Source organism: Eptatretus burgeri, chromosome 1 (assembly GCF_056783735.1).
Source record: "Eptatretus burgeri isolate ZD-2024b chromosome 1, Ebu_testis_v1, whole genome shotgun sequence".
Taxonomy (NCBI): Eukaryota; Metazoa; Chordata; class Myxini; order Myxiniformes; family Myxinidae; genus Eptatretus; species Eptatretus burgeri.
Window position 1 is genome coordinate 58,395,727 of NC_140961.1, and position 27,643 is coordinate 58,423,369.

General features: G+C 43.3%; 1 protein-coding gene across 3 annotated transcripts in view; it reads left to right on the forward strand.

The window, feature by feature from the left end:
* Nucleotides 1-25,578, forward strand: part of RHOT1 (ras homolog family member T1) — a 104,155-nt gene extending 78,577 nt beyond the window's left edge. For 2 of the 3 annotated variants that reach the window (XM_085885300.1, XM_085885319.1), the window contains 6 exons: nucleotides 10,688-10,818; nucleotides 11,053-11,136; nucleotides 11,344-11,466; nucleotides 13,450-13,652; nucleotides 14,126-14,248; nucleotides 24,159-25,578. In XM_085885300.1, coding sequence (XP_085741426.1) covers nucleotides 10,688-10,818; nucleotides 11,053-11,136; nucleotides 11,344-11,466; nucleotides 13,450-13,652; nucleotides 14,126-14,248; nucleotides 24,159-24,276 — 782 coding nt within the window. In that variant the 3' untranslated portion in view covers nucleotides 24,277-25,578. The remainder of the gene's footprint in view (nucleotides 1-10,687; nucleotides 10,819-11,052; nucleotides 11,137-11,343; nucleotides 11,467-13,449; nucleotides 13,653-14,125; nucleotides 14,249-24,158) is intronic. The other variant, XM_085885309.1, reaches the window with a different exon arrangement.
* Nucleotides 25,579-27,643: the final 2,065 nt, after the last annotated feature.

Genomic DNA, 27,643 nt, shown 5'->3' on the forward strand with positions numbered 1-27,643 from the left:
TAGGCTTGATATCGAGATTTTCTGCTGTTGGCGGCCAAGGGAGAGCTTGGGTCTCCTTGAATGTTCTCCGTATGATGCCCCGAATAAGAATTGTGACATCCTTGGTCTTGTCGGCACTGGCCAGCTTATACACACACACGAAAGTGCATCAGCAAGAGTTATGCTGGAGCTCTGGACCAGGTAAAATGAAACACAATCCTTGTCGCCCAGGTAAAATGACCATGCCAAAGGCAATTTGAGAACCAATATCAGAATGCTTGTGCAGTCGCTTCATCAGTTTTTCACTGCGATAGTCTCTGTTGGAGAAATTACACTCATCCAGTTTATCAATGTCGATCATTCAAAGTGAGAATAATTGCACAACTTCATTCTGATGGACAACATGCTCCTGGATGAACTGAACGACTGAGTTGAAGGTTTAATTCTGAGTGGTGCGCAGAGGGACCTGGTCTGACTTATTCTTGCCGCTAGCCCTCTCTTTGGCAAAGATGTGGTTGTGGTATTGATTTGTGAACTCCATATGACAACGATTGGTAGAACTTCACCTCAACTGCAAACTGGTCAAAACCTCTGATTTTTTCAGAGGAGATTTTTCCTTCACTAGCTCTTCTGCCTGTGGCTCAAGTGAGCCCCATGCACTTGTCATTGTGAACATGATGCATCTCTCTGTTTTGCAAGAATAACATCCAGAAGCAGGCAGAGTTTTGTTGACAACACTACATAAGATACCCTCAGATGGGAAGATCGTAGAATTAGGGCGGCTTTGCTTACATGGAGAATGATGTCGCTGTGATGTTGAAGGTTGTGAGCGGTCTGTTTTCTGCAACCTGTCTTGGTTCTCCATGAAACCTTGATATCGTTGTCTGTCGTACTCCACGACATCCAGATCAGCACCTTCAAGTGTCGACGGTATCTGACTGCACACTGCTTCCATATGATACTTTGAATCAGGTGGTTCTGCCAGTCTGTCGTCGTGGATTTCATGCAGAGAGGTCATTTTCTCAACTGGATCACCTCTGATATTTCTAAAACATGTAAATGATCTATGATGAGAATCACTGCTCAGATGCAAGATACACTCTTGAGGTTTCACTATTTTTGGAGATTTGGATTCAACTTTGTGGCTTTTCATTTTGCCCCTTTGGTCCATTTTGTTTTACTCATGATTTCAAAAGAGTTAGTTCCCAGTCTAATCCATGCATATCCACCATCTCCAATCGAAGCCAAAAGTGTTATTTTTTTTTATTTTTTTTTTATTTTTTTGTATACCTTGGTCGAGGCTCGTATGAGAGCTAACACACAACTCACAGCAATGAGGCATGAGACAAGAGGGGCGGGAGTGGAAGGGACAAAACATTGGGGAACAGACACAGGTGAAATGTGGAAGGGAGAGGGATGGGGATGGGACGGGGAACATGGCGAGGGGAAGATGGACATTAAAGGGACTTTCAGGAAGGAAAGCAGGAGAATTGAAGGAAGTGGGCTTGGGTGGATTATCGGGGGTAGAAAAGATCGAGGATTTGGATGGGGGAAGATAAGAGGTGGTGGTGAACAGCTGTTTTGAAAGCCTGGAGCGAAGAATGGGAAAGAATAGAGTGAGGAAGTTTATTCCAAAGGCGGGAAAAAAGAGGAATGAAAGAGTGAAGATGAGCAGTGATTCGTGATTTTGGTAGTTTTACCAGAAGGGGGTTGTTGACGGACCTTGAGCGCCCTGTGGAAATGTGGTGGGGACAAATCGCAGAGAGAGCAGGGGGGGCAAGGCTGGAGAGGAGTCGGTAGAAGACAGAAAGACCACCGACCAACCTGCGGTGATTGAGTGAGAGGCCCAAAGACTCAGCTTCATTGCGGGAGATGCCAATGATCTTAAAAGCCCTGGTTTCGACAGCGTGAAGTCGAGAAAGGTGGGAGGCAGGAGCACCAGCCCAGAGGGGAGAGCAGTACTCCATCAGGCTACGGACAAAAGCTTTGTAAGTGGTCAGGAGCTCAAGAGGGCCGAGGAAGGACTTTGCACGACGGAGGATTCCCAGTCGGCGACTGGCTTTTGAGGCAAGGTTGGAAATGTGACTTTCCCAGGAAAGGTCATGGCAGATAGTGAGACCCAGAAGCTTGAAAGAAAAGACTTCTTCCAGAGGATTGTTGAGAAAGTGGATGTGGGGGTTTTGTAAACGGTCCTTTCGAAGAGACATAGTGAGAGTGTGAGATTTGTCTGGATTGAAAGACATGTTCCACGTGTTGGACCAGTTTGTGATTTTATCCAGATCTGCAGTGAGCGAAGAAGCTGTTGCTTGCCGGTCTGAGGGATGACAGATGGTACGGCAGAGGGTGGAGTCATCGGCAAAGAGAAATAGAGGATTTTCCAGAGAGTCCGAGAGATCATTGATGAAAACCAGAAAAAGAACAGGGCCCAGAACGCTACCTTGAGGAACTCCAGCCTGCACAGGAAGAGGGGATGAAAGAACTCCATTTAGGGCCACACGTTGACTGCGACAGGAGAGGAAGTCTGCGAGCCATGAGTGGAGATGGCCTTGAATACCATGGGAAGAGAGTTTGGTGAGTAGGGCAGGGTGCCAGACTGTGTCAAAAGCACGTGATATGTCCAGGGATACGGCTCGGATTTCCTGTCTGGCATTGAGGACCTCCATCCATTGATGGGAGAGCAGTAGCAGCATATCTAGGGTAGAGTGACCTGGTCTGAAACCAAATTGATGATTGGAAATCAAGCCATTGGAGAAGAGGAAGGATTTCATGTCTGAAGCGATGATGGATTCCATAACCTTGCTGATGATTGGGAGAAGGCTGATTGGTCTATAGTTACAGGGATCTGTTTTTGCACCTTTTTTATGCAGGGCAGTGATGTTAGCAGATTTCCAAGCAGATGGCAGATGACCTTGGGAAAATGAGAGGGTGAATAGAACAGAGAGAGGGTGAGCAAGAGCAGAAGAGCAGGCTTTGAGGACACGTGGGCTGATGCCGTCTGGACCGGTTGCAGAATCTGACTCGAGGTTTGAAAGCAAGCTCTCCACCTTGTCAGGAGAAAAGGATAGAGTCCAGGGACAGTTGGGTGCGACTGGGTAAAGTGGGTAGAGATAGTGATGGGTTTGGGACACAAGATTTAGCTGCAAACACCGAGTTTAGACATTCAGCTTTATCACGTGTGGAATCAGCAGTGCGGCCATTTGAGGTAAGGGAGGGGATGGAGGGGGAACATACACCAGAAACAGATTTGATTAAACGCCACCAGGATTTTGAGGAGGGAGAGAGGTTTGAGAGTTCAGACTTGAGATGAGAAAGATGTTGCTTTCTGGCTCTCCTGAGGGTAGCTACACACTTGTTCCGAGCTTTGTGGAAAGAACTGAGATTGCCCTCAGTTGGGTTTGCTTTCCATGAGGCAAAGGCAAGTTGTTTCAGGACAACTGCCTCGCCACAAGCTTCAGTAAACCAAGGGCGGGAGGAAGGGTAAGACAACTGAACACGAGAGGGGATAAATCTGTGCATGAGGGAGAGCAAGTTTCTTTGAAAGAATTCCCAGGATGAGTTGATGTTTGAGAAAGTAGTGATAGGAGACCAGTCTGTAAGTTTGATGGCTGCTCGAGACCCTGCCAGTCGGCTTGAGTGAAATGCCAGACTCGACGGCGGTGAGGTGGTTCTCTGATAACAGCCAGAGAGATGTCCACTTTAACAAGGACGTGGTCAGAAGAACCAATTGGAGCGAAGGAAGAGCAGCAGATATTGTCAGGGAAATTTGTCAAAATCAGATCCAGAAGAGATGGAGTACCATTGGTTGAGATCCGGGTCGGGAAGTTGACCGATTGAGTCAGTCCCAATGAGTCACAGAAAGCTTTTTCTGATGTCCCATGGCAGGTGAGAGAGGTACCCACACCTAGCCAACTGGCGTGATGACAATTGAAGTCGCCACATAAGAGGAAGAGAGAGTTTGGATGAGAAGATAGAAGATGGTCCATGTTTTCGGAGAGTGAGGTGTAGATGGAGTCATCACTGTTCGGTGGACGGTACAGTACACATATAAACATGAGGTGGGAGTGGAGGGGAAGCCGAAGCCAGCGGTATTCCTGGGGGTGTGGGGGAGTGAGAGCAGTGCAGGGAGAGTGAGGAATAGAGTCTTTGATGAAGAGAGCAACACCTCCACCAGGACGAGGCTCAGGTCTGTCATACCGTAAGAGGGAGTAACCAGGGAGAGATACTTGGGAGTCAGACACGTCTTGGGAGAGGAAAGTTTCTGTTAGGCAGATAATGTCTGGTTTGTCAGTGGCAACCTGCATGGAAAGATCTGAAAGGTTTGAGCGAAGGCCCCGGATATTTGAGGTCCACACTTTTAATGAAGAGGTAGGGGAGGAGGCTTTGGGTGCAGGAGGTGGAGGGGGGGGGGGAGGGTAGGACGAGGGACGAGGGGGGGAGGTAAGGAGGGTTGCTGAAGGAGTGTGGGGTATTGCAGAATAGCGAGGGGAGGGGGCCGAATGAGGAGGAGAAAAGGCTCTGTGGTGCTGGGAGAGAGGGGGGACAAGAGACAAGGAAGATGGCAGTTGAGTATTTGAGGAGGTGGAGTGAAGAGATGGAGGTGAGAGGGCAGTGGAGGGAGGCAGGTTGGTGGATGAGAGGGGGCAACTTAGAGAAGGAAGAGTGAGGGGATGAAAGGTGGGAGAAAGGTGAGGGGGAATTTTTGAAAGAGGTGAGAGGGAGGCTTGGAGGGAGAAGAGTGGGATGGTTGCTTTGAGAGTGAGAGTGAGGGGTGAGGGGTGAGTTGGCACTGAAGTTGGAAAAAAGAATGGTTGATGGAAAGCGAGCATCCATGGCAAACTGTGGTTTTTAAAAGTTTTAGGTCAGAGATGCGATTTAACACAATTCTTGATGGATGCAATGAAGGCGAATTCAGAGCATGGAGAGAAGAAGCGCTGTAATAGTTGGATTTTTTAGGCAAGGAATGAAGGAGAGGTCGAAATGAGAGCAGTCTGTTAAAATAGCAGAAGAGTAGTGCATTGTGAAACAGTAAAGAGTACCACATGTGTGAGAGAGGAAGATGAAGCATTATAAGATCGTTTTTGTTGTTAATATTAATGTATGAGAGAGTTCAACAGATTAGGTCATGGAAGTGTAAAAAAAAAAAAAAGAAATCGAGGAAGACAAGGAGGAAGTTAAGAGGAAGAAGAAGTAGCAGAATCGGGAGAAGGTGAGCGTGTTGTTGTTGTTGTTGTTGGGTATATATTTTTTTATTTTTATTTTTTTATTTTTTTTGAGATAAGAAAGAGATTAGTTGGGAGAATGGGGGATGTTTGGAAAGTGGGGAAGATGAAAATTGAAGGTAATGGGGAGGATAGAAATTGAAGGAAATGGGGAGAAAAAACAAACAAACAAACAAAAAAAAACGATCGAACACCAAGTGGAACCGGTAGGCCTCAAGCCTAGGACTAGGCCTCAAACACCAGGTAAGAACGTCGACATAAATACTCACAAAATAGCACGATTTTTGAAACAAAACCGAACTAGGAACACACATTAACATGTAGGTGAGAAAATTAAACAGTTAAAACGGGACAAATAACAACCGGAACTTAACTTTGAGAATGTCAGCAGGGAGCCCCGAAGGAGACCTCTTGCCACTCAAAACCGGAACCGGAACTATGATACATACAAATACAAAGAATACAAATCAAATGATCAAATACAAAGAAGTCAAGATTGACATATACAAGCTAAACAAAGTGTACTGTTGGTAAATTTTTCAAGCGAATGACCACCGCTAACCTCATGTGATGGGGGCAGCAAGGCAGTGAATTTGTGATAATAAAAGCAAAGGAGAGGACTAGTTGTGTAGTGGGGGCCAATGTCAAAAGACTCCCTCTGAACACAGACAGTGATTAGAAACCATCTGATACAGAGGATCGGGTGAGGGACAAAGCACATCTAAGCAAACTATTGGTCAATTTCAAAAGCGAATGACCACCGCTAGCCTCACCAGACATTGGTCAGCAAGGCACATGCAATTCAAAGCAAAGCACATCCACACAAACTATTGGTCAGTTTCTAGAGTGACTAACCTGATTAGCCTCATCAGACATGGATCAACAAGGCGCAATCCCAGGAGATATGGAGAATTCTAGTCTAATTTGAAATTTTCCCCAATATTTTCAATGATTTGGCCCACACCACATGCTCAAATCTCAAAAATGTTGCTTCCAAACATTTTCTCATGTCAAAATTGTATGTAAAAGTGGGTTTATTTGTCTTTTTATGATGTCTAGTTCAAAAGTTATGGAAATCCTTAGCTTTAGCCATTCGTGCACAACAAAATCTAAGATGGTCACCATACAACCCATGTGGTGCAGTTTCTTTTGATGGGAACATCTGAAATTGGTTAGTAGATGCCCTCAGGAGTATACAAATATGTCATTAAATTTTCTGGAGGGTACATGGGGGGTCCATCCACCAACCAGGCTGAATGTAGTACGAGCTGATCCTGATTCCCTTCCCTTTCGTATGTGTCTAAATCCCCACTCTCCTCCCTCCCCTTCTTATGTCTTAAGTCATTCCTTTGTTTTCTGTCCGTTTGTTTTCTAATAATGAACTGCGCACAGCCACTCCACAGAAAGTGAGCGGATCCCAAACCATAACTCAAGTTCGAAGCATCTGATCGCTCTCGCTCTCGCTCTCGCTCTCGCTCTCGCTCTCGCTCTCGCTCTCGCTCTCGCTCTCGCTCTCTCTCTCTCTCTCTCTCTCTCTCTCTCTTTCTCTTTCTCTGTCTCTGTCTCTGTCTCTGTCTCTGTCTCTGTCTCTGTCTCTGTCTCTGTCTCTGTCTCTCTTTCTTTCTCTCTCTTTCTCTCTCTTTCTCTTTCTTTCTTTCTCTCTCTTTCTCTCTCTTTCTTTCTCTTTCTTTCTTTCTTTCTCTCTCTTTCTTTCTCTCTCTCTCTTTCTTTCTCTCTCTCTTTCTTTCTCTCTCTCTTTCTTTCTCTCTCTCTTTCTTTCTCTCTCTCTTTCTTTCTCTCTGTCTTTCTTTCTCTCTGTCTTTCTTTCTCTCTGTCTTTCTTTCTCTCTGTCTTTCTTTCTTTCTCTCTGTCTTTCTTTCTTTCTCTCTGTCTTTCTTTCTTTCTCTCTTTCTTTCTTTCTTTCTGTCTTTTTTTCTTTCTTTCTCTCTTTCTTTCTTTCTTTCTCTCTGTCTTTCTTTCTTTCTCTCTGTCTTTCTTTCTTTCTCTCTGTCTTTCTTTCTTTCTTTCTCTCTGTCTTTCTTTCTTTCTTTCTCTCTGTCTTTCTTTCTTTCTTTCTCTCTGTCTTTCTTTCTTTCTTTCTCTCTGTCTTTCTTTCTTTCTTTCTCTCTGTCTTTCTTTCTTTCTTTCTCTCTGTCTTTCTTTCTTTCTTTGTCTCTGTCTTTCTTTCTTTCTTTCTCTCTTTCTTTTTTTCTTTCTTTCTCTCTGTCTTTCTTTCTTTCTTTCTCTCTGTCGTTCTTTCTTTCTTTCTCTCTGTCTTTTTTTCTTTCTTTGTCTCTGTCTTTCTTTCTTTCTTTCTCTTTGTCTTTCTTTCTTTCTTTCTCTCTGTCTTTCTTTCTTTCTTTCTCTCTGTCTTTCTTTCTTTCTTTCTCTCTGTCTTTCTTTCTTTCTTTCTCTCTGTCTTTCTTTCTTTCTTTCTCTCTGTCTTTCTTTCTTTCTTTCTCTCTGTCTTTCTTTCTTTCTTTCTCTCTGTCTTTCTTTCTTTCTTTCTCTCTGTCTTTCTTTCTTTCTTTCTCTCTGTCTTTCTCTCTCTCTTTCTCTCTGTCTTTCTCTCTCTCTTTCTCTCTGTCTTTCTTTCTTTCTTTCTCTCTCTCTTTCTCTCTCTCTTTCTCTCTGTCTTTCTTTCTTTCTTTCTCTCTGTCTTTCTTTCTTTCTTTCTCTCTGTCTTTCTTTCTTTCTTTCTTTCTCTCTGTCTTTCTTTCTTTCTTTCTTTCTCTCTGTCTTTCTTTCTTTCTTTCTCTCTGTCTTTCTTTCTTTCTTTCTCTCTGTCTTTCTTTCTTTCTTTCTCTCTGTCTTTCTTTCTTTCTTTCTCTCTGTCTTTCTTTCTTTCTTTCTCTCTGTCTTTCTTTCTTTCTTTCTCTCTGTCTTTCTTTCTTTCTTTCTCTCTGTCTTTCTTTCTTTCTTTCTCTCTTTCTTTCTCTCTGTCTTTCTTTCTTTCTTTCTCTCTGTCTTTCTTTCTTTCTTTCTCTCTGTCTTTCTTTCTTTCTTTCTCTCTGTCTTTCTTTCTCACCCGACCCATTAATTAAACCTATTTGCACCATCGGTGTGTTGGTCTGGAATGGTGTTTTTTTTTGTTTGTGTGTTTTTTGAGTTGGGATTATTATAACCATGGTGTGAGTAAATCCATGGGTGTTCGAGATTATTGCCAAACCTCAATCGGAGGTTCATTTTAAAACCACAGCCGGCTCGTCTTGGGTGCAATCACTCAGCCATTCTTATTTGACGGATGAACTGGTTGTAGCGACAGATTCTTGTTAATTTTCTGGAGGCTGAAAACCAAAGTAAAGACTGTTTGGGCTTTCCCAGCAGACAACATATAGTTTCTTTTGATGGTTTTTCACTAAATTTGGGATCATGTGGGTGGTACATTTGACAACGTAACCACCCTGAGGCCCAACCATTACAATATTATCAGATGACAGATGGTGATATCTATGTGTACAGTCTAGACATGGTCATTGCTAGTACATGTTGCAAGCCATTAAATGTTTAAGGTACCAAGATGGTCAAATGTGTTGTCTTTGGTTATAAGAATAATTTGAGGAAAACAAAACCCACAGTCCATTGCCATTGTCGTGAGATGACAGGATGGACCAGAGGTACGCACACTCGCGTCTCAGCTGTCTAGCATGAGTTTGAATCTCGGCCCAGCTATAAACTGTCATCCCAGTGTTTTACAAGCAGGGTGATTCATCAATGTGTGTGCCGTCCCTTGGATGGACATTAAACTGGGTGTCCCTTCTGCCTGCAATAGTTGGTGGGCATTAAATATCCCAAGGTGTCCTTCATGAAGAATAGCCTAGCTATTGCCATCACCATGACCAAATTCCAAATTTCTACCTTAACCTACAGGTATACTGCATCGGCGGCACAGCCACGCTCCCAGCAATGGTGCAAACCAGCAGCCACAGGCTGCACACAAAATGCATTAATGATTGCCATTTTCTACCAGTATGAGATCCAGCAGTACTGATGGAATTTACTCATGCAGTGAAGAGGGGGAGACTTGAAAGCGCATATAGTCTTTGGGGAAAATGTGCCCATTAACAAATATTTTGTGTGCTCCACACCCTTCTTGCTGAGAGAAACTTTCAGCATGAACTATTGGTATAGCTGAAGGAAAAAATCAAACAGGTGCAGCAACAAGGATATTAGTGTTAAGATTACATTTGAAAGTGAAAAAAAGATCCAGTGTTTGAGCTTTGGAGGAACAGTCAGGAATGTGGGTGGCTTCAGAGATGAGTTAGCAGAAGCCATTGAGGATAACAAAGGCTTGGGCTTCAGTCCCAACCTAATTGGTGCAGGTAGAGTGGAAAAGCCAGATGGATGAGTGGATTTTGAAATCCCCAAGAATGATGATGTCAGAATATGAGAATTTGCTCAATACAGGTAGTGAAGTGGTCAAAGAGCTACATGTGATTGTCAGAGTTGGGAGAATTGTAGAGGCAGCAGACTAATTTATTGTGATTGAAGAGTGAGACTTTGAGTGAGAGAAATTGAAAATCAGAGTTGGAAAGGTCAAAATTGGGAAGATGAGGAGCCACTATATTGAAATAGGTGCTTATGCCAGGTTTGGAAAAAAAAACTGGTGGAGGAGGTAGCCAGGGCACTGGAGGTAGGTAGTAGAGATGGGTTCAGCAATCCGAGTCTCAGTGAGGAACAGGAGATCTGGTCGAGATGATTGCAACAGATGGTGGGTAGGGTTGAGTTTGAAATGAAGACCTCGGATGTTTGTAAAAAAAAAAAAAAATGAATTGACTGGAGAAGGATAGGAGTGCCACAAATGATTGGCCCACAGTGGAATCATGATTCTTCTTTTTCTTGTTATCCATCGTAAAAGAAAAAAAAAATACATACGAAAAGAGGGAGTGAGAAGGTTCAGGGGACTTTGCAGACAAACAAGAAGCATTCCAGATGACAAAGTGGAAATTTGCGTCCTCAGAAGGGCCTCCAGGAATCCCGTGCTTGATGCCACTCAAGTCACTTACTGGCAGAGAAGGGGACCCTAGATTATGCAACAGATGATGAGGAAACCTCCTAGGGTGCAACACCTGAGTTCAGGCCTCTAGTTTTCTGGCGGCAGAACCAGGAATGCAACCTGTATGGCAGAAAGATCCCCCAAAAATCAACAAACCCCTCATCTGGTCATCTGCTCCAAGAGCTTGCAACATAACCAATGCTCCTAGAAAATGGTAAATTTAATGGTAAAGGCTCATAGAAGGGACAGGTATATTTTAGTAAAGCCTGTACTTGTTGGGGTGCAGATGTTGTTCACATGGTGAGGGAATAATTATTTTTCAAGTCTCGCAAGTCATAAAAGTTGTCAACAAGATAACAAGTGCATTGTTATTATCTGAGGTAACTCTATTCAACGCTCAAACAGGTATTTATTTCAAACTCCATGCTACAAGTATACTGCTTGGTCTGTAGTTTCCTTCTTCAAAATCCTTGAACTTCTTTCCTGCACACAGTGACGCGAAAGAAGAAGATTGACCTGCAGAAGAAGCAGACGCAGAGAAATGTGTTCCTGTGCAACTTATTTGGATTCAAGGGTGTTGGGAAGAGCGCTTTTCTGCAAGCATTCCTTGGGAAAAATCTTATTGTATGACCATTTTGTGCTCAGAACATTCAGTGTTTTTCTTTGCATTCTGCAGCTTTAGCATCATTGTTTTTGTGTTGTAAGCATTATCATCATGATAATTATCATCATTTCAGCATCATTCTCTTCCAATATCTGATTTTTAAATATGGCTTTTCTTTCCAGACAAAGATCATTGAGTTTGTGGAACCTTCATAGCAGTGTGAATCTTCACATTGTTCATTTGTGTTTGTGCAGAAATATTTGCAGATGAAAGAGGAGATGGGTTCACATTATGCCATAAACACGGTCCCTGTTTATGGACAGGACAAATACCTTCTTGTGAGTCGATTTGCAAATGATGGATCCCTTTTAAATTCTGTGAACATTACCTTTGGTGTTATCCTTTCACATGACTGCTAGTCTTGTGCTAATAGTCTCAATTACCATCTTAAAAAGTGGTAAGGATAAAATTATTTTATAACAATGCATTGTGGAGTAGTGGACAAAATTCTAGCAGGTGATTGTAGCTGCTTGGCATGTTTGCAGTTGCATGAGATTGGAACTGAGTCAGAGTTCCTGTCATCTCGTGACCTGCACTGTGATGTGGCCTGCTTCCTTTATGACACCAGCAATCCGATCAGCTTTGAGCACTGTGCAAACATCATCAGGGTAAGAACATTGATGCAAGTTCACCAGTCGTGATAGAATGGCAGACAATTTGCGAAAGGTAGGATGCAGATGATGGGCGTGTTTCAGAAGAGCTTAGCTATGCATTCAGAGAATTGGAGAACAGAAACATCAGTGGTGACTGCATCGGCAACTACATAATTCCTCAAAAGTTGTGTAATTTGGGATACTAAGCCAGAGATGTATTCCCACCTGCACATGCCCACATCTTTGGACAGCCATTGGTGTGATGGAGGAGTACCTTTTTTGGTTCACGAAAAAAATTAGTGACCACTATATTCGTTATTGTTGTCTGTCTGTCTGTCTGTCTGTCTGTCTGTCTGTCTGTCTGTCCCGAGCTTAGCTCCGTGGGTTTTGATCCGATCCTGACAAAATTTTGGTGCGAGGTTTATATCATGATCGAGTTGTGTTTTCTGAAAATGGGCGTGGTGTGCCCACTATGGGTGGAGCCACGCCCAAAAAACATGTTTTTAGGGGGTAGCCAATTTCAATTTGCATCTTCTTTTAGGGGGTTTGTCAAATCTGACAGAGGTTTTGGTATTTGGTTAGCCCAATGGCACCTGCATAGCCCCACGGAGCTCGATTTATTTATTTTTTTTCATTTTCGTCCCAAGGTCAAGGTCACAAGGTAATGAACTTAGAAAATTGGGAATTTTGAGATAAAAAATTCTTCTCTGAGGGGTTTGTCAAATCTGGCAGCGGTTTCCGTATTTGGTTAGCCCCATGGCACCTGCATAGCCCCACAGAGCTCGATTTTTTTTCATTTTCGTCCCAAAGTCAAGGTCACAAGGTCACGAACTTAGAAAATTGCGAGTTGTGTTTTTAGGGGGTAGTCTATTTCAATTTGCATCTTCTCCAAGGGGGTTTGTCGAATCTGGCAGGGGTTTTCGGTATTTGCTTAGCCCAATGGCACCTGCGTAGCCCCACGGAGCTTGATTTTTTTTTTTTTTTTCATTTTCATCCCAAGGTCAAGGTCACGAACTTAGAAAATTTCGAATTTTGACATAAAAATCATACGACCGCCCAAACTTTGAGAGCTAGGATGACAATATTTTTTTATGCATAATCTTGAGGTCATTCCCCACCTAAAGTCTTGAAACCATTTTGCTCTATCTCGAACACCTTGCCCGTGTCGCCCCCTTCAAGTTTGTTTTTACGCGGATTTCATCAAAGTATGGATAATCCAATGAGTGCGAAATGCCATATAGTCTATATGACGTTATATTGTTCCTGGAATGTTCCAGAGGAAGTTTTGCACCAAAGGTCATAATCCTTGACCTTTGACCTTTTGACCTTTAAAGGTCACAAAGGTCAAATTTTCAAAGTTGTGGGAATCGAACCGGGTTTTCGACCTTCTTCGACGAACTAACTCCAATAAGCTATAGTACTATCCTGTTTCCTTATTTTAATGTCCACAGCATTGTTTTGTGACCTTTAAAGGTTATGCAAAGGTCAAATTTTTTTAAGTTGTTGAACAAAACCAGGTTTTCGACATTTTGCAGCTAATAACCTGTCACTCGTTCCACATCATGTTGATCATTTTTATAACTTGGTCAAACATTATCACATTGTCTCATCCTTGACTTCTGAAACAATCTACATCGTCAATTACCGCTCTTGAACCATCGTTGTCTTCAGACTTGTATACAAGTAAAAATGTTTGCTCAGATCATCACAGTACTGGCTTCAAGCTTATGACACCAAAGGTTGTAATGGTTGTTCTTGAATGCTTTCCTTGTTAATGTTTTCTCATAATTATAATGAAAAAAAACATTTTTCTGCGAGAATGGTCCTCTCAATGAATCTGTTCCACCTAATGTGTGGTTTGCATTACCGAACAGTTCTTCAAGGCCTATGTCGGCAAATGCTTAGACTGTAGTTGCAGCTCAAATTTGAACAACGTAGGTGCTCGTCACACTTTTAATGCATCCTTTCCTCTCTATTTATTGGCCACTGCCATTTTAGCAACACTTCGTAGACAGCCAAGTGCCTTGCGTGGTTGTTGCTACAAAATCGGACCTCCAAGAAGTGAAGCAGTACTACTGTCTGCAGCCTTCTGCTTTTTGCCGCAAGTACCGTCTTCCGCTGCCTGTCGTCTACTCCTGCCAAACCACTGGCACACCGTCCACAGATATTTTTCTCAAGCTCGCCACTGTTGCTGTTTATCCGTAAGAATGCACTTTCTTTCAAAAGTTGCTCAACCTTCCTCTTTCTTGACTTTAAATCTCGTTAACATATACTCCTTACATCTTTCTATTGCTCAGAATTTCATTCTCGATCTCTTTTGTATACCTTTTTTGTGCAACTGAAAATGGGTTTTTACTCCACTGGTTCTGGTGGCATTGAGGTCTTCCTTTACCCCTCTTCACCACACGTCTCTGTGGCTTAAACAATGTCTCTGATTTATATTGCTGTTTGGGGCTTTGTTTGATATCGTCTGATTCATTCCCTATGTCTTTTGTATGACTTTTTTGTACAACTTTAAATGGCTTTCAGTGGCATTGAGGTCTTCCTTTCCCGAGTTCGCAACGTGTCACTGTTGCTTAAGCTATGTCGATGATTTATATTGCTGTCTGGGGCTTTGTTTCATGTAGTCTGGGTATTTGTACATATTCTTTCCCTGTCCATGTCCTGTCTGCAGCCACTCGCAGTTAGATTGCTTATGTAACTGCAACAAGTGCACGCTGTGTACGTGTCAAAACATCCTGCGTCTGGGTGCTCTGCGTGACCTCAGAGCTCGGCTCCTTGCCGCTCTTCAGATCAGGTCTTTTGTTTTTGCTTCTTCTCTTCCTCCTTTCATCTTTTTCCTCATCAGCAAACACTTCAACTTATGTAGCCCACGTATTGCTCGCCAAGTTGTCTGAAAGATTGTGCATTGTTTTACTAACTCCTAATGATGCTTCTTTTGTCTTGCTGCTCATATGCTTTTGCCTTGCTTCTTCATTTGCACTTTTGCTCGTACTAGGCGTGGCTATCTGTCGCATTGCTGAGGGTTTAATCAAAACGCAGCATGTTGTACTTCACAAACATATGACATGTATGTCTGTGAATCTCAATGAGGATTTAAAATGAAGTGAAACGCATGAAAAAAGGACCTTTAATAACACCTAATTGTTGTTGTTGCTGCTGTGGTTGTTGTTGTTTGTGTGATACTTCCATGTACTTTTATTTATTTTTCTCTTGATTTAAGAAATATTACCAGATATAACTTTGTGGGTTCCTTCTGTGTTCTTCTAAAAGGTTCCTTCTGTCCTAAAATAATAAATGTTACTGTTGGAACTAATGCCATTAAGCTTCCAGGCCTGCTTCTTCTTCCATCCCGGAAAGAGGGTTTCAAAACAGGCATCTTTATCCTACTACATAAAACTAGAATGAGCAATCAAAGATCGCACACCCTCGCCCAGACTTGTTTTGGAGTACATATGTTATAGACACTCGTATTCAAATTGCCGTGTACATAGTTTATCGGCAGACTCTCATTGTAATTGTGTATACTTTAAAGAGGAACTCGCATTGTAATTGCACATACTTTACACACATACTCACATTCCAATTCAATATACTTCATTCATGTACTCATATTCCAATTGCACATACTTCACATATGTACTCGCATTCTAATTGTACATACTTTATATATGAACTCGTATTCGAATTGTACATACTTTATACACGTACTCACATTCTAATTAAACATACTTTATCCAAAGTCACATTCTAGTTACACACGCACTCACATTCCAATTGTACATATGTTCTACATGTACTCGCATTCTAATTATACATACTTTATCCACAAACCCACATTCTATTTTTACACGGACTCGCACTCTAATTGTACATACTTTATAGACGCACTCACATTCCAATTATACATACGTTATACACGTACTCGCATTCTAAATGTACATCCTTTATAAACGTACTCACATTCGAATTGTACATACTTTATACACGTACTCACATTCTAATTAAACATACTTTATCCACAAAGTCACATTCTAGTTACACACGCACTCACATTCCAATTGTACATATGTTCTACATGTACTCGCATTCTAATTATACATACTTTATCCACAAACCCACATTCTCTTTTTACATAGACTCACACTGTAATTGTACATACTTTGTAGACGTACTCACATTCTAATTGTACCTACTTTAAACACGCACTCACATTCTAATTGTACATACTTTATACATGTACTCACATTCTAATTATACATACTTTATCCACAAACCCACATTATATTTGTACACGTACTCACATTCTAATTGTACATACTTTATAGACATACTGATATTCTAATTGTACATCCTTTATATACGTACTCGCATTCTAATTATAATACTTTATACACGTATTCACATTCTAAATGTACATACTTTATTCATGTAATCACATTCTATTTGTACATACTTTATACACGTACTCGCATTCTAATTATACATACGTAACACACATACTCGCATTCTAATTATACATACTTTATCCACATACTCACATTCTAATTCTACATACCTTATGCACATACTCACATTCTAATTGTACATACTTCATACACGTACTCACATTATAATTGTACATACTTTATAGACGTACTTACATTCTATTTACACACATACTCATTCTAATTGTGCATAGTCATTCTAATTGTGCATACTTTGTGTACTTACTCACATTCTAATTGTACATACTTTGTAGATGTACTCGCATTCTAATTATACATACTTTATCCACAAACTCACATTCTATTCATACACGTACTCACATTCTAATTCTACATATGTTATACACGTACTCACATTCTAATTATACATACTGTCGCGAATTCGCGCCCGCCAGCGTGCGATCGGCCACGTAACTCGAATCGCGGCACGTCGCCCACCGGACGGACAATTCTGTCGTGACCCTCTCGGACCAACACCGGGAGCTAGTCACGGGTGAGTCTTTTGACCTCACCACAATCGTGCCAATCGGCCACCCGCGTAGGATAGGGTTGTTCGCCAAACTCGACCTACCTAAGTACCTACGCGGATGGTTAATCGGGCGATCGTACCTCACCGCAGGTCGACTTTGGACACGAACCGCTTAAGCGGTTCGTTCCATACTGCAGAGATAACCGAGCGGAGTTATCGTCGACCTCAATGGTTCAGATTAGTTACCAGGAACTTACACCTACTACCAATCTCTTGCGTGATGCAGGATGGAGAGTCAATAAAAAGAAAGGAGATGAAACAGAGTGGGAACAGTTCAACAAGCAAGCATTTTGTTGCGCGACACACGGACACAAAGCAAGCACGTATATTCAGTCACAGCAACAATAATAAAAGGCACGTATTCAAGCACAGAAAGAAACAGTAACAGAGAGATACTACCGACGAAGACCGACACACGGCAACACTTAAAACAATACTACTTGAGCAAGACTGGCGCCACTCACAGACATTTACACAAAACCCCAAAGAAAAAGAAAAGAAGTCGCAACTTCCCTTTTCGTGGCTGGTGAGTCCCTCTCCCACGACCATCAGCGTGGTCGCGCCTGGCCCCGACCTCTCTCGCGGCCCGCGAATCCTCTCCGGCACTCCTCGTCCGGACGCGCAGGTCCACCTCACAACCGGCGCTGCCGGGTCTCCCATCCGTGCCTCCATTGACAGGCCGCTCGCCAAGCCACGAGTACAGGACCTCTTCCCCCGACAAGACAAGCAGCGCCAAGAAGAAGACTACGTCCAGCCCAGAAGCTCAAACAACCCGAAGAACACAGGAACTCTCGAAGACAAGGAGACAGGAAGCCTCTAAGATTCCTCAAGGTCCTTGCTGTCCGCCTTTTGTAGCGCGGGTCTCCGCCCTTCGCTCCGCCCCATTTTCGGCCCTGCCTCCCTTCGAGCTTCTTGGAGAAGCTTCTCGAAGGGGGGCGTGCCCTCTCGCTCTCCCTCCACCCCGCCCTGTGTGGGGGCCGGGGGAGTCAGTTTTGGCTCAGAGCCAGGGAATTATTCCCCCAAAAAGAGGCCCCCACCTTTTCTCACCTTTGAACCCTGGCTCGGATCGCACTTCCACCACACCGAGCGCGGAGAATTTAGACGGGAGAAACAGGCGGGAAAAACCCCCGAGCATCGTTGGTGGTTTTTGTTCGAAATAAGAGATAAAACAGAAAAATGGCTAACTCAAAGCATCACAGCCCGGATGGATCACATAAATTCCCTCTATACAACGGGTTTGGGCTAACTACACATGGACTTATCGAGATATCTCACCTGAGGACTCTTTATGGTGTAATGCGAATTTCCACAACCGTAACAATACTTTATCCACAAACTCACATTCAATTTATGCACATACATTCTCATTTTACATACTTTATCCACAAACTCACATTCTATTTATCATGTACTCACATTTTAATTGTACATACTGTTGCGAATTCGCGCCCGCCGGCGTGCGAGCGGCCAAGTAACTCGAATCGCGGCACGTCACCCACCGGACGGACAATTCTGTCGTGACCCTCTCGGACCAACGCCGGGAACTAGTCACGGGTGGGCCTTTTGGCCTCACCACGATCGTGCCAATCGGCCCCCCGCGTGGGATAGGGTTGTTCGCCAAATTCGACCTACCTAAGTACTCACACGGAGGGTAAACCGGGCGATCGCACCTCGCCGCAGGTCGACTCCGGACACGGGCCACTTAAGCGACCCGTTCCGTACTATCGGGATAACCGAGCGGTGTTAACGTCGGCCTCGACGGTTCCGATTAATTATCGTGCGTATTAAGCCCACTACCAACCCTTTACGTGAAGCAAGATGGAGATTCAATTAAAGAAAAGACGAAGCGAAACGGGAAAAACAGTTCAACATAAGGCACATTTATTCCGCGGCACACGGAAAGCACACATATATAATTACAACAATTATGCACCAAAAGCAGATGTTACAAAAGAAACACAACAATGCAGATCTACTACCGACTACGCGAGCACACGGCAACACTTACACAGTTTTACTTTACAGACGGCGCCGACAACACATATACTCAAAAGCAAAAGAAAAGGGCCACCCTCAACGACAAGGGGGCAGACGGGGCCTGTGGGCCGCGAGACCGGGTGGAGCCTACCTGTGTTTTGTGATGAGCCGCAAATGTGGCGGCGGTGCCCCGACTCCGCGCTCCTTCGCGGGTTTCGTTGGCACTGCTTGGAGTGGGGTGGGGCCCCTTTTCACACTATCTCAGCGCGGGGGGGAAAAGGGGGGGAATTGTTGATGCTCTGGGGAAAGAGGATAGCTGGCTTGCTTGGGTCCCGCGACGAGCGACTCCACTGCGACCTCGACCGCGCTCCCGGCTTCCCCTCTCTGCAGCTCCCCGACAGACTCCGAACCCCGACAGACTCCGACCTCCGACAGACTGACTCTCCTCCAGACCCGAGTTGACTGCTGCTGCCACACTCTGCCGCTGCCACACTTCTCCAACTCGCCTTGACTCTTCTCCAACTCCCTTGACCGAAAAACTCAAAAACTGACTGAATTCGCCCCGCGCTCGGCACTTTATAGTGGTGTAGGAGAACCCATATGCAAATTTATGGATCAGAACGAGCTCGGGGGTGGAGCCACGCTCGCCCATTGGACGGAGAAAAAGGGGCGTGAATCTCCCCTGATCCTCGAATTTGCATATATCGATTATACTCCGACGCGCCTGGAGGCGGGGCCAAATCGCCCCGCGCTTGCTGATTGGACGGATCGGAAGTGGGCGTGTATCATTCCTGATCCGACTTTTCCTCGGAAAGGCCGCACTTTGTACCCGGGGCTCGGCGCGCGCCCTGTACGAGTCCAGGACAGCCTGACACTCGGTGCCCACAAGCGGTGCGGGAATGGCCGCAGAAGGAGAGGCGAAGGTGGTGGAGGGTCCAAAGTGCTGGTCCATGGCCACGGTGACGCTTGGAATGTTGGTGATACGATGTTTGCGGGAGCGAGTTGTGAAGGTAAAGGTCGTGGCTGTTGGCGTTGTTGTTGTTGTGAAGCGGCGTTGCGGTTGGTGGTTGTTCTGTGATGGCAGTTGAGACGTGGTTGGTTCAAAATAAAGATAGAACAGAAAAACGGCTATCTTAAAGGGTCGCAGTCCGAATGAATCACATTTATTCCCTCTAAACAACGGGTTTGGGGCTAACTACACATGTACTTACAGCGATATCTCACCTATGGGACCTGAATGGTGGTTTGTGAATTTCCTCAACCGCAACAATACTTTATGGAGGAACTCATGTTGCAATTTAAAAAAACAAAGAATGTGTCCTACTTTCTACCACTAGGTGGTGTTTGTGGCTAATGTTTCCACATTCTGTGCAGATCAACGGACCTAAATGCAATACCCTCTCCTTTGGCGAGGGTAATAAGGCAATTGTATGTATGTATGTATGTCTGAAAATCGTAGAAAAAAACTTGTCTTAGCCGATCTCCACCAAATTTTGCACATGTACTCTATCAGTGAAAAGTTTTAGAACACCCCCATTTTTGCAGTTTTTACTGAAATTTAAGCAGTTCAAGTCCAGTGAATAACCTGAAATGGTACAAAGCTAAAGGCCCGGTCACACCTTGATGTTTTAGCCAACGTATGCCGATTTTTGAATTTTTTTTCTAAAACGCTGGCACACGTTGAATACGTTATGGGTAAGTTTTGATAACATTGAGAGCACGCTGAAAAACACTGCCATACGTCGTTGTACGCTGGCTTTAAACGTTGTACTTTTTGGTTGTCCTCAAATTTTTTCATGCTTGAAATTTCACGACGTACGCCGGCGTATGACTCACACGTTCCGCTACGCTGGCCACAAGTTGTATGCACGGTCTGCGATCGTTGACAGACGTCAACACATGCTACTTGTAAGTTAATCATAAGTTGAGACACGCCGAGGTAATGTTTAGCGTACCCGAAACTTATTTCTAACCTATGATTAACGTGTTGTTGGCACGTTACGCGATCGTTGCCACACATCGACAGACGTTACTTTTAAGTTACTCATAGGCTGAAAGACGTCGGTATAATGGATCGTCATTGCGTCAGCGTCCACGGCCACGGCCAGGACACTTATTTGCAGCATTCTTCAAACTTTTCTTCGGCATGACGAGGATGTTCACACTTCGATGTCTAGCTTGGCTATGATTCCAATTGTCCATCGGCAGCGTCTATTTAAAATAGTTGAGTTTGAGCGTTTTAACACGTTCAGAAGAAACGCTTCAAATTTCCAAACCCCAGCGTCAAAAAACAAAGGCGAGTGACAGCAATTTAAATCGTTCATTGTAAACAATGAAAATAGCTGAGTGGTACCGTTTAAAAGTCGTTGAGTGTAAAAAAAATCCAATTGTTGAGCGCAAGCGTCTACTTTCAATAGTGGAGATGCAGCCATTTAAATCGTTGAGTTTATCATTTAAATCGTTAAACGCAAGGACGATCCATCATAACCCACACCCTCCCCCTCACACTCACCTACTACTGCCAACATGAACAAACTACTACTAATACTAATACTGATACTGATACTGATACTGTTACTGCTGACATGGACATCGACTCAAAAAGGACTCGAAAACACTGTTGGGTTCCCCTTTTATGAGCAGCATTTTATATACCAATTCCCAAAACCGCTGGGAACACGTCTTTATATGGCAGTTGTAAGCTAGAAACACGTTAATTTATTTATTTTTTTCGACCGGAAGACGTCATTGGAATACGTCTACATACGTCGATGTGTGTTGGGACTACGTAAAGAATTGGTTCAAAGCACGTCAAACATAAGTTAGAAATAAGTTTCGCGTAAAAAAGACATTACCGCGACGTGTTTCGACTTATAAGTAGCCTTTGTGGACGTGTGTAAGCGTCCACATATCGTGTGCAAAACTTATCCCCATCGCATGCGGAACGTGTGTCATACGCCGAGTACGTCGTAAAATTTTGAACATGTTTAAAATTGCTTGACGTACTCTACTTACTACGACGTATGATAGCGTACTTTAGCGTTCTACTCACGTATACCAAACTTACTCATACCGTATTTGACGTGCCCCAACGTTTTAGACACATTTTTCTTAGGTCGGCATACGCTGGCAAGATCGCCAAGGTGTGACCGCGATGTTGACACTTCCATTTCTATGGCAGTTATGATTCGAATCGTTGTGCGTCAGCCTTTTAATAGGCTACGTCACGACATCGTCGGCGATGCGTGCAACGCGCTATGCCTAAGTTAGACTATCGTTGGGCATAGGTTGTGTAGGCCGACAACAGGTTCAGCATTCTTTGGTATAAGTTATCTATAACACAACGAAACGTTCTGTGTCCGTTGCCAATGCGTTATACATAAGACCAAGTCGCTATGAATATGTCCGAATCTTTAAAAAAAAACATCAAAAGTTCAACGTAAGCCAGCGTTTTACATACATTTTAATACGTTGCCATCGCTGGCTAAAACGTCAAGGTGTGACCGGGCCTTAAGTGGTAAACTGCCAGAGGTTAAAAAAAAGTTTAGGTTACCAAAAACTGAAAAATAATGTAAATTTCAGAGTTGTTAAAAAAGTCCCTTTTCAGGGAACAAGTAATGGGTTAGCAGCTGCAGCTATTCTGCAGCAATGGAAATAAATTAAGCCTTGAAAGTTGATGTAAACAATTCCTACAGGTGTCCCAACTTTTGTTTATTTGTTACAACCCCTCTGTCTGTATAAAAGCAGTGTTGGAACAGACTGTGTTGTTTCACCCTCTGAAGCATTATTTGGACAATATTGCACTGCAGGAAGTAGTATATTGCTATCATCATGGTGAGAACAAGACAATTAATAAAGGAAGACAGACAGACCATTATAACCCTTAAAAGTGTAGGTCTTTCCTTTAGAGAAATTGCAAAGAAGCCAAGGTGTCAGTGACTACAGTTTCCTACACCATCAAAAGGCACTTGGAAACTGGAGGAAACTGACAGGAAGAGGTCTGGCCGACCCAAAGCCACACCACATTCAGAAGACAAATTTCTTAGAGTCAACAGTTTGCGTGATAGGTGGCTCACAGGACAGCAGCTTCAAGCACAGCTTAACACTGGTTGAAGTAAGGAAGTCTCCGTTTTAACTGTGAAGAGAAGACTTCGAGCTGCAGGTTTGACTGGTCAGGTGACATTAAGAAAGCCATTGCTAAGATGGCAAAATAAAAAAAGAGGCTTGCCTGGGCCATGAAGCAACGCAAGTGGACTACTGAAAACTGGAAAGAAGGTCTTATGGACCGATGAATCAAAATTTGAAATTGTTGGTTCATCATGCAGGGTTTTTCTATGCCATTGAGTAGGTGAAAGGATGGTTCCTCGGTGTGTGACACCAACTGTCAAACATGGAGGAGGAAGCGTGATGATCTGGGGCTCTTTTGCTGGATCCAGAGTTGGCGATTTGCACAGAGTGCCTGGCACCCTGAACCAAAAGGGCTACCACAGCATTTTGCAGCGCCATGGAATACCCTCTGGTCTATGCCTAGTTGGTTAGGGGTTCATCCTACAGCAAGATAACGACCCAAAACATAACTCCAGGCTATGTCAGAACTACGTTAGAAGAAAAGAACTAGACGGTAGGCTTCAAATCTTGGAATGGCCAGCACAGACTCCAGACTTAAACCCCATCGAGCTGGTTTGGGATGAACTGGACAGAAGAATTAAAGCAAAGCAACCTACAAGTGCAACACATTTGTGGGAACTTCTGCAACAGTGTTGGGAAGAACTTTCCAAACAATATTTGATTTCCATTGAAGAAAGAATGCCACGAGTATGTTCTGCTGTTATATCTGCAAAAGGTGGCTACTTTGATGAGTCAAAAATTTAGATTAAATTTTGTTCAAAAAACGATTTCATGATTTCTTTTTTATCTGCAATCGTTTATTTGTTCTATGCTTTAATTTCAGATTACATTGAAGCATTAAACTGCTTAAATTTCAGTAAAAACTGCAAAAATGGGGGGTGTTCTCAAACTTTTGACTGGTAGAGTATTTGTAGTACCCAGTGTCAGGTCATGGGCACAAAACTAAAAAAAACCCTCCTCCCCTTGTGATGTGGGCAGGGGGGACTACTTGTAATAAATATTTGCATGTGCAACAGTGTAAGCGGTTTAATGACCTGCTGCAGACGGGGGGGATTTTCGTTACAGCACACAATATATTTCCCCCAATATTCACCCACCCCCCCTCCCCCAGGATGCCGGTGTTGTGATTAAAGAGCAGGTGTTTCTGGTGATTTCCAACTATGTAAAGACATTATTAGCTTTCCAACAGTACCATTTATTTTTTATTATTCTAAGACAGCAGGAACCCCTACATTAAAGCTCCAGGTTCTGCTTTTTCTTCTTCTTCAATACCGGAAAGACGGGCTTTTAAAATAGACATCTTTTAGATTTAACAGACACCAAATTTTGTTCCAAGTTTTGTCCTGATGATATGAGACCTCTCTTTTTGAACGAACTTGTTGCTTTTCACTCAGTTTTTTATTTCTGTCGATTTTTGCCTTTTCACATCAGAACGTCACAACTTATATTTGTCATTTAGAGCAAGAGTAGCTGCTGGACTCTTATGCTAAAACTGCACCTCACATATTGATGCACCCCAACAGCAAACTGATAATGTTGCAACACTATGAGAGAGAGTCTGTGCCAAAATGTATGTTTTCCGTTAGGAATGACAGGTTGGCAAACACACACCCATCATCGTTATGGCTCCGGGCAACACTAGGAGCCGCCCTCTGCGCCATCCTCAGCTTTGGTGTGATCAGAATACTTCTGCGGAGGTCATGATGCTGAGCGTGTGTGAACCCTTTGAAAGAATAGGAGCAACAAAGGAGTGAAGTTCACATGAACAAAGGGGGCACCACTGGTGGCAAAACGGATATGTTGCTGTACCAACATGCTTGCCTCTCCTGGTCCACATTTTGCAAACATAGCAGTTTTGCTGGAATAAGGCATTTTTCTGCAATGTCTCAAACTCATTTGTTCTTGCACTATAGCTTGCTGGATTCACATGGGCAGAATTTTAATCTCAATTGTGCATTGTTTTATTACTCTTCTTTTGTATCTTTCACAAGGAACACATGTAACCTGATGATTATTTGGAACGCTGTGGAAAAAAGAAAAAAACGAAAAGCTGTTGTCAAAATGAAAATGTCTGTTGCTGACCACCAACACAGCTTTTTTGTGAAATACCAAGATAGCTTCTTTCACAGCACACCAGATTAACTTCCACCTGAACACCACATGACATCCAGCTTTCCACCTTCTCAGAGCTGGTCTGTGTGACCAGTGATTAAATAGTCAAGATTTGATTGTGATGCAAGTTAGAGACTGCAAAATCCATTTGTCCATCAATATCAAGGCCCGTCTTTGCCATGATGATGGTATAATCCTGGCAAAAACATATTACTTGACATCATACCAGTCGCAAGTTTTGGGTCTTTCGTCCAAAGTGCTTGGTCTTATGTGGCTCTCATGGGTTTGAGTCTTATTATGAACACCTTTTATTGCTTTGAGTTTTGATTCTCGTTTGGCATGTGAAATGAATGTACATACAAGTTTTGCCAAAGGCACTATTACGTAATATGGAAAATATCACAATGTTTTGCATTATATAAAATGTTGTATGGCATGATTGAGGAGGTTTGGTTGATGAAATTGGGGTGGCAGCTCAGTGAATCGATTTTATAGATTTCACAGCATGAGTTGTGTTGAAAAGATATTCCTTTATTTAGGCATTTTCTTCTTGATGATCCTGTTCAAGATGACTGTGTTTTGACCACTGTTTGTGTTGTTCTGGTGAATTACAGTGGCTTCGGCACACACACGAGCCCAAGTGGTCCGTGTGGGTGCTTTTTTTACGGGCAATTTAATCTGAAAGAATGCAGGTCACAATCAATCACTTTTCTTTTCTGGCAATTAGGGATGCCCAAATTAATAAGTTGTTTTGCTCACTTTTTGCTTTGTTCTTTTCCAGATAGGGTTGTTGGAACACAGTAACATTATCCTTTTATAAAACTGACAATGACAGTTGAAACTCATAAACTTGAAATAAAAATGGAAATCTAAAAAATAAAAATTGCAATACAAGCAGAGTCTGAAACAATTTCTTTTGGGGAACTTCTTTTTTTTGTTTGTATGCAGCTCAAGGCTGAGGGCTGGTATCAGTGGTTGAGTGCATAACTGTGCCACTGATGAATTTCCCTCCACTTGTTAGGGCAGGAATTTGTAATTTGTTTATGGTACTGGCTATCTCACCGACTCTTCATGAAGGACACCATGGGATCTTTAACGTTTCCCAAAGGATTGCCCAAATGAAGCCAAAACTGGCGGTGTTCATGTACAGAAGGCAAAATGTGGGGACAACGTTTTAGTATTAGAGTATGGAGAATGATGACTGGACACGCAATCTTATATATAAGAGAAATAAGGCCGAACCCCAGCTATGGCACCAAATAACGGACTCAAACAAGAAACAAAGGGGATCACAGGCAAGGTAAGAGGCCTTTTTGGGTCCATTATGGTGGTGGCTTGAGCAGGCTGATCGTGCAAGATAGCAGATAGCGCTGAGAAGCGATGATGGTGGATGCAGTGTCGCATCTCTCCAAAAGTTTCTTCACATTGTGGTGATGAAATGGAGAGCGTGTGTGCGTGCAGGTGCAGACACGGCCCTTTTCACCTCCTGAACCGCCATCATGCAGGGTGGATTCCTCTCATTGGCCGCCCGCCTCGAGCAGGTGGCACTGCTCTCTTGGCTGGAATCTTTCAATGACTGAGCCGATCTCCATCAAATTTTGCATCAGTACCCAGGGTCAGGTCATGGGCACAAAAAAACAATCCTGCCCCACTCCCCTTGCGATTAGGCCTAACAGAAGGATGCTAGGAATGGGAATAAATTGTGAGTGAGTGAAAAAGCAAGCTGTGACTGAACAGCCAAGGCTACTTGAAGAACCACTGCAGTGATCATGACCCACATGTAGTGCAAATAATCCTGCTAGCTAATCGAAAGCTTCTTTTTCATCATCTGGAAATTGATGTTAAGAGGTTTTGAGCTGCTCCTGTCCAACTTGATGTTCCCCGTTTTTGTTGAGTGGAAGTTAGTGTACACAAGATGGGAAGGTAGGAAGTAAATGAAAATAAAAACTGAAGGGGAGATGTTAAAAGGGAAAAGAAGGTGGGATGGAAGCTGATTGGAATGAGTTGGAGGCAAGAGATCAGAGGATTGGAAATTGTTGAACTAGATTGTGGGCCAAACCCCCCAAAAATTGCAAACCTGTGTTCCCCTTTTTGAAAGTATTTAATCATAGTCCACAAAATATCTTTGTAATACGCTTGCCATTTCAATCAATGTTCCCCTCTTAAACTACGCACTTTCCACAATTTTCAAAAGAACGAACCTTCATTTATCACATTGATTATCAAGGCACCACAGCCAAAACCGCTCGTGAAAAGGCCGAATGAAGTAGGACCTTCTCTTAACTTATCATTGAATCTTACATCACTCCTGTAGGAAGATCAATCAGGCATCTGCATTCAAATAGTGAAGTCCTTCCTTCCTCAGAATGGTGAAGGCATGGAATTGCCTACCCCATTTTTTTTGTATACACTGCCAAGGCTCGTATGAGAGTTAACACACACAATGTACAACAAGAGGGAAGGTAAAAACTGTGGAACAGAGACATGAGGAGATCTGGAGAAGGGAGAGGGATGGGGCAGGGTACACAGGGTAAACAAGATGGACACTACAGGGATTTTCAGGAAGAAAAGGAGGGAACTTGAAGGAGGTGCATTTGGGATGGATTAACAGGGGTAGAAAAGATTGTGGTTTTGGATGGGGGAAGATAAAAGATGGTGAACAGCTATTTTGAAGACCTGGAGGGAAGAGAGTGTGGGAGCTTGTTCCAAAGGCAGGAAAAAAGAAGGAATGAAAGAGTGAAGGTGAGCAGTGATTCTTCATTTTGGTGGTTTTACCAGAAGGGGGTTGCTGGCGGACCTTGAGTGCCCTGCGGTACTATGGGGGAGACATATCTCAAACAGAGCAGGGGGGCCAGGCTGGAGAGGAGATGGTAGAAGACAGAAAGACCACCGACATGACTGTGGTGAGAGTGAGAGACCCAAAGACTCAACCTCATCGTGAAAGATACCAATGATACGA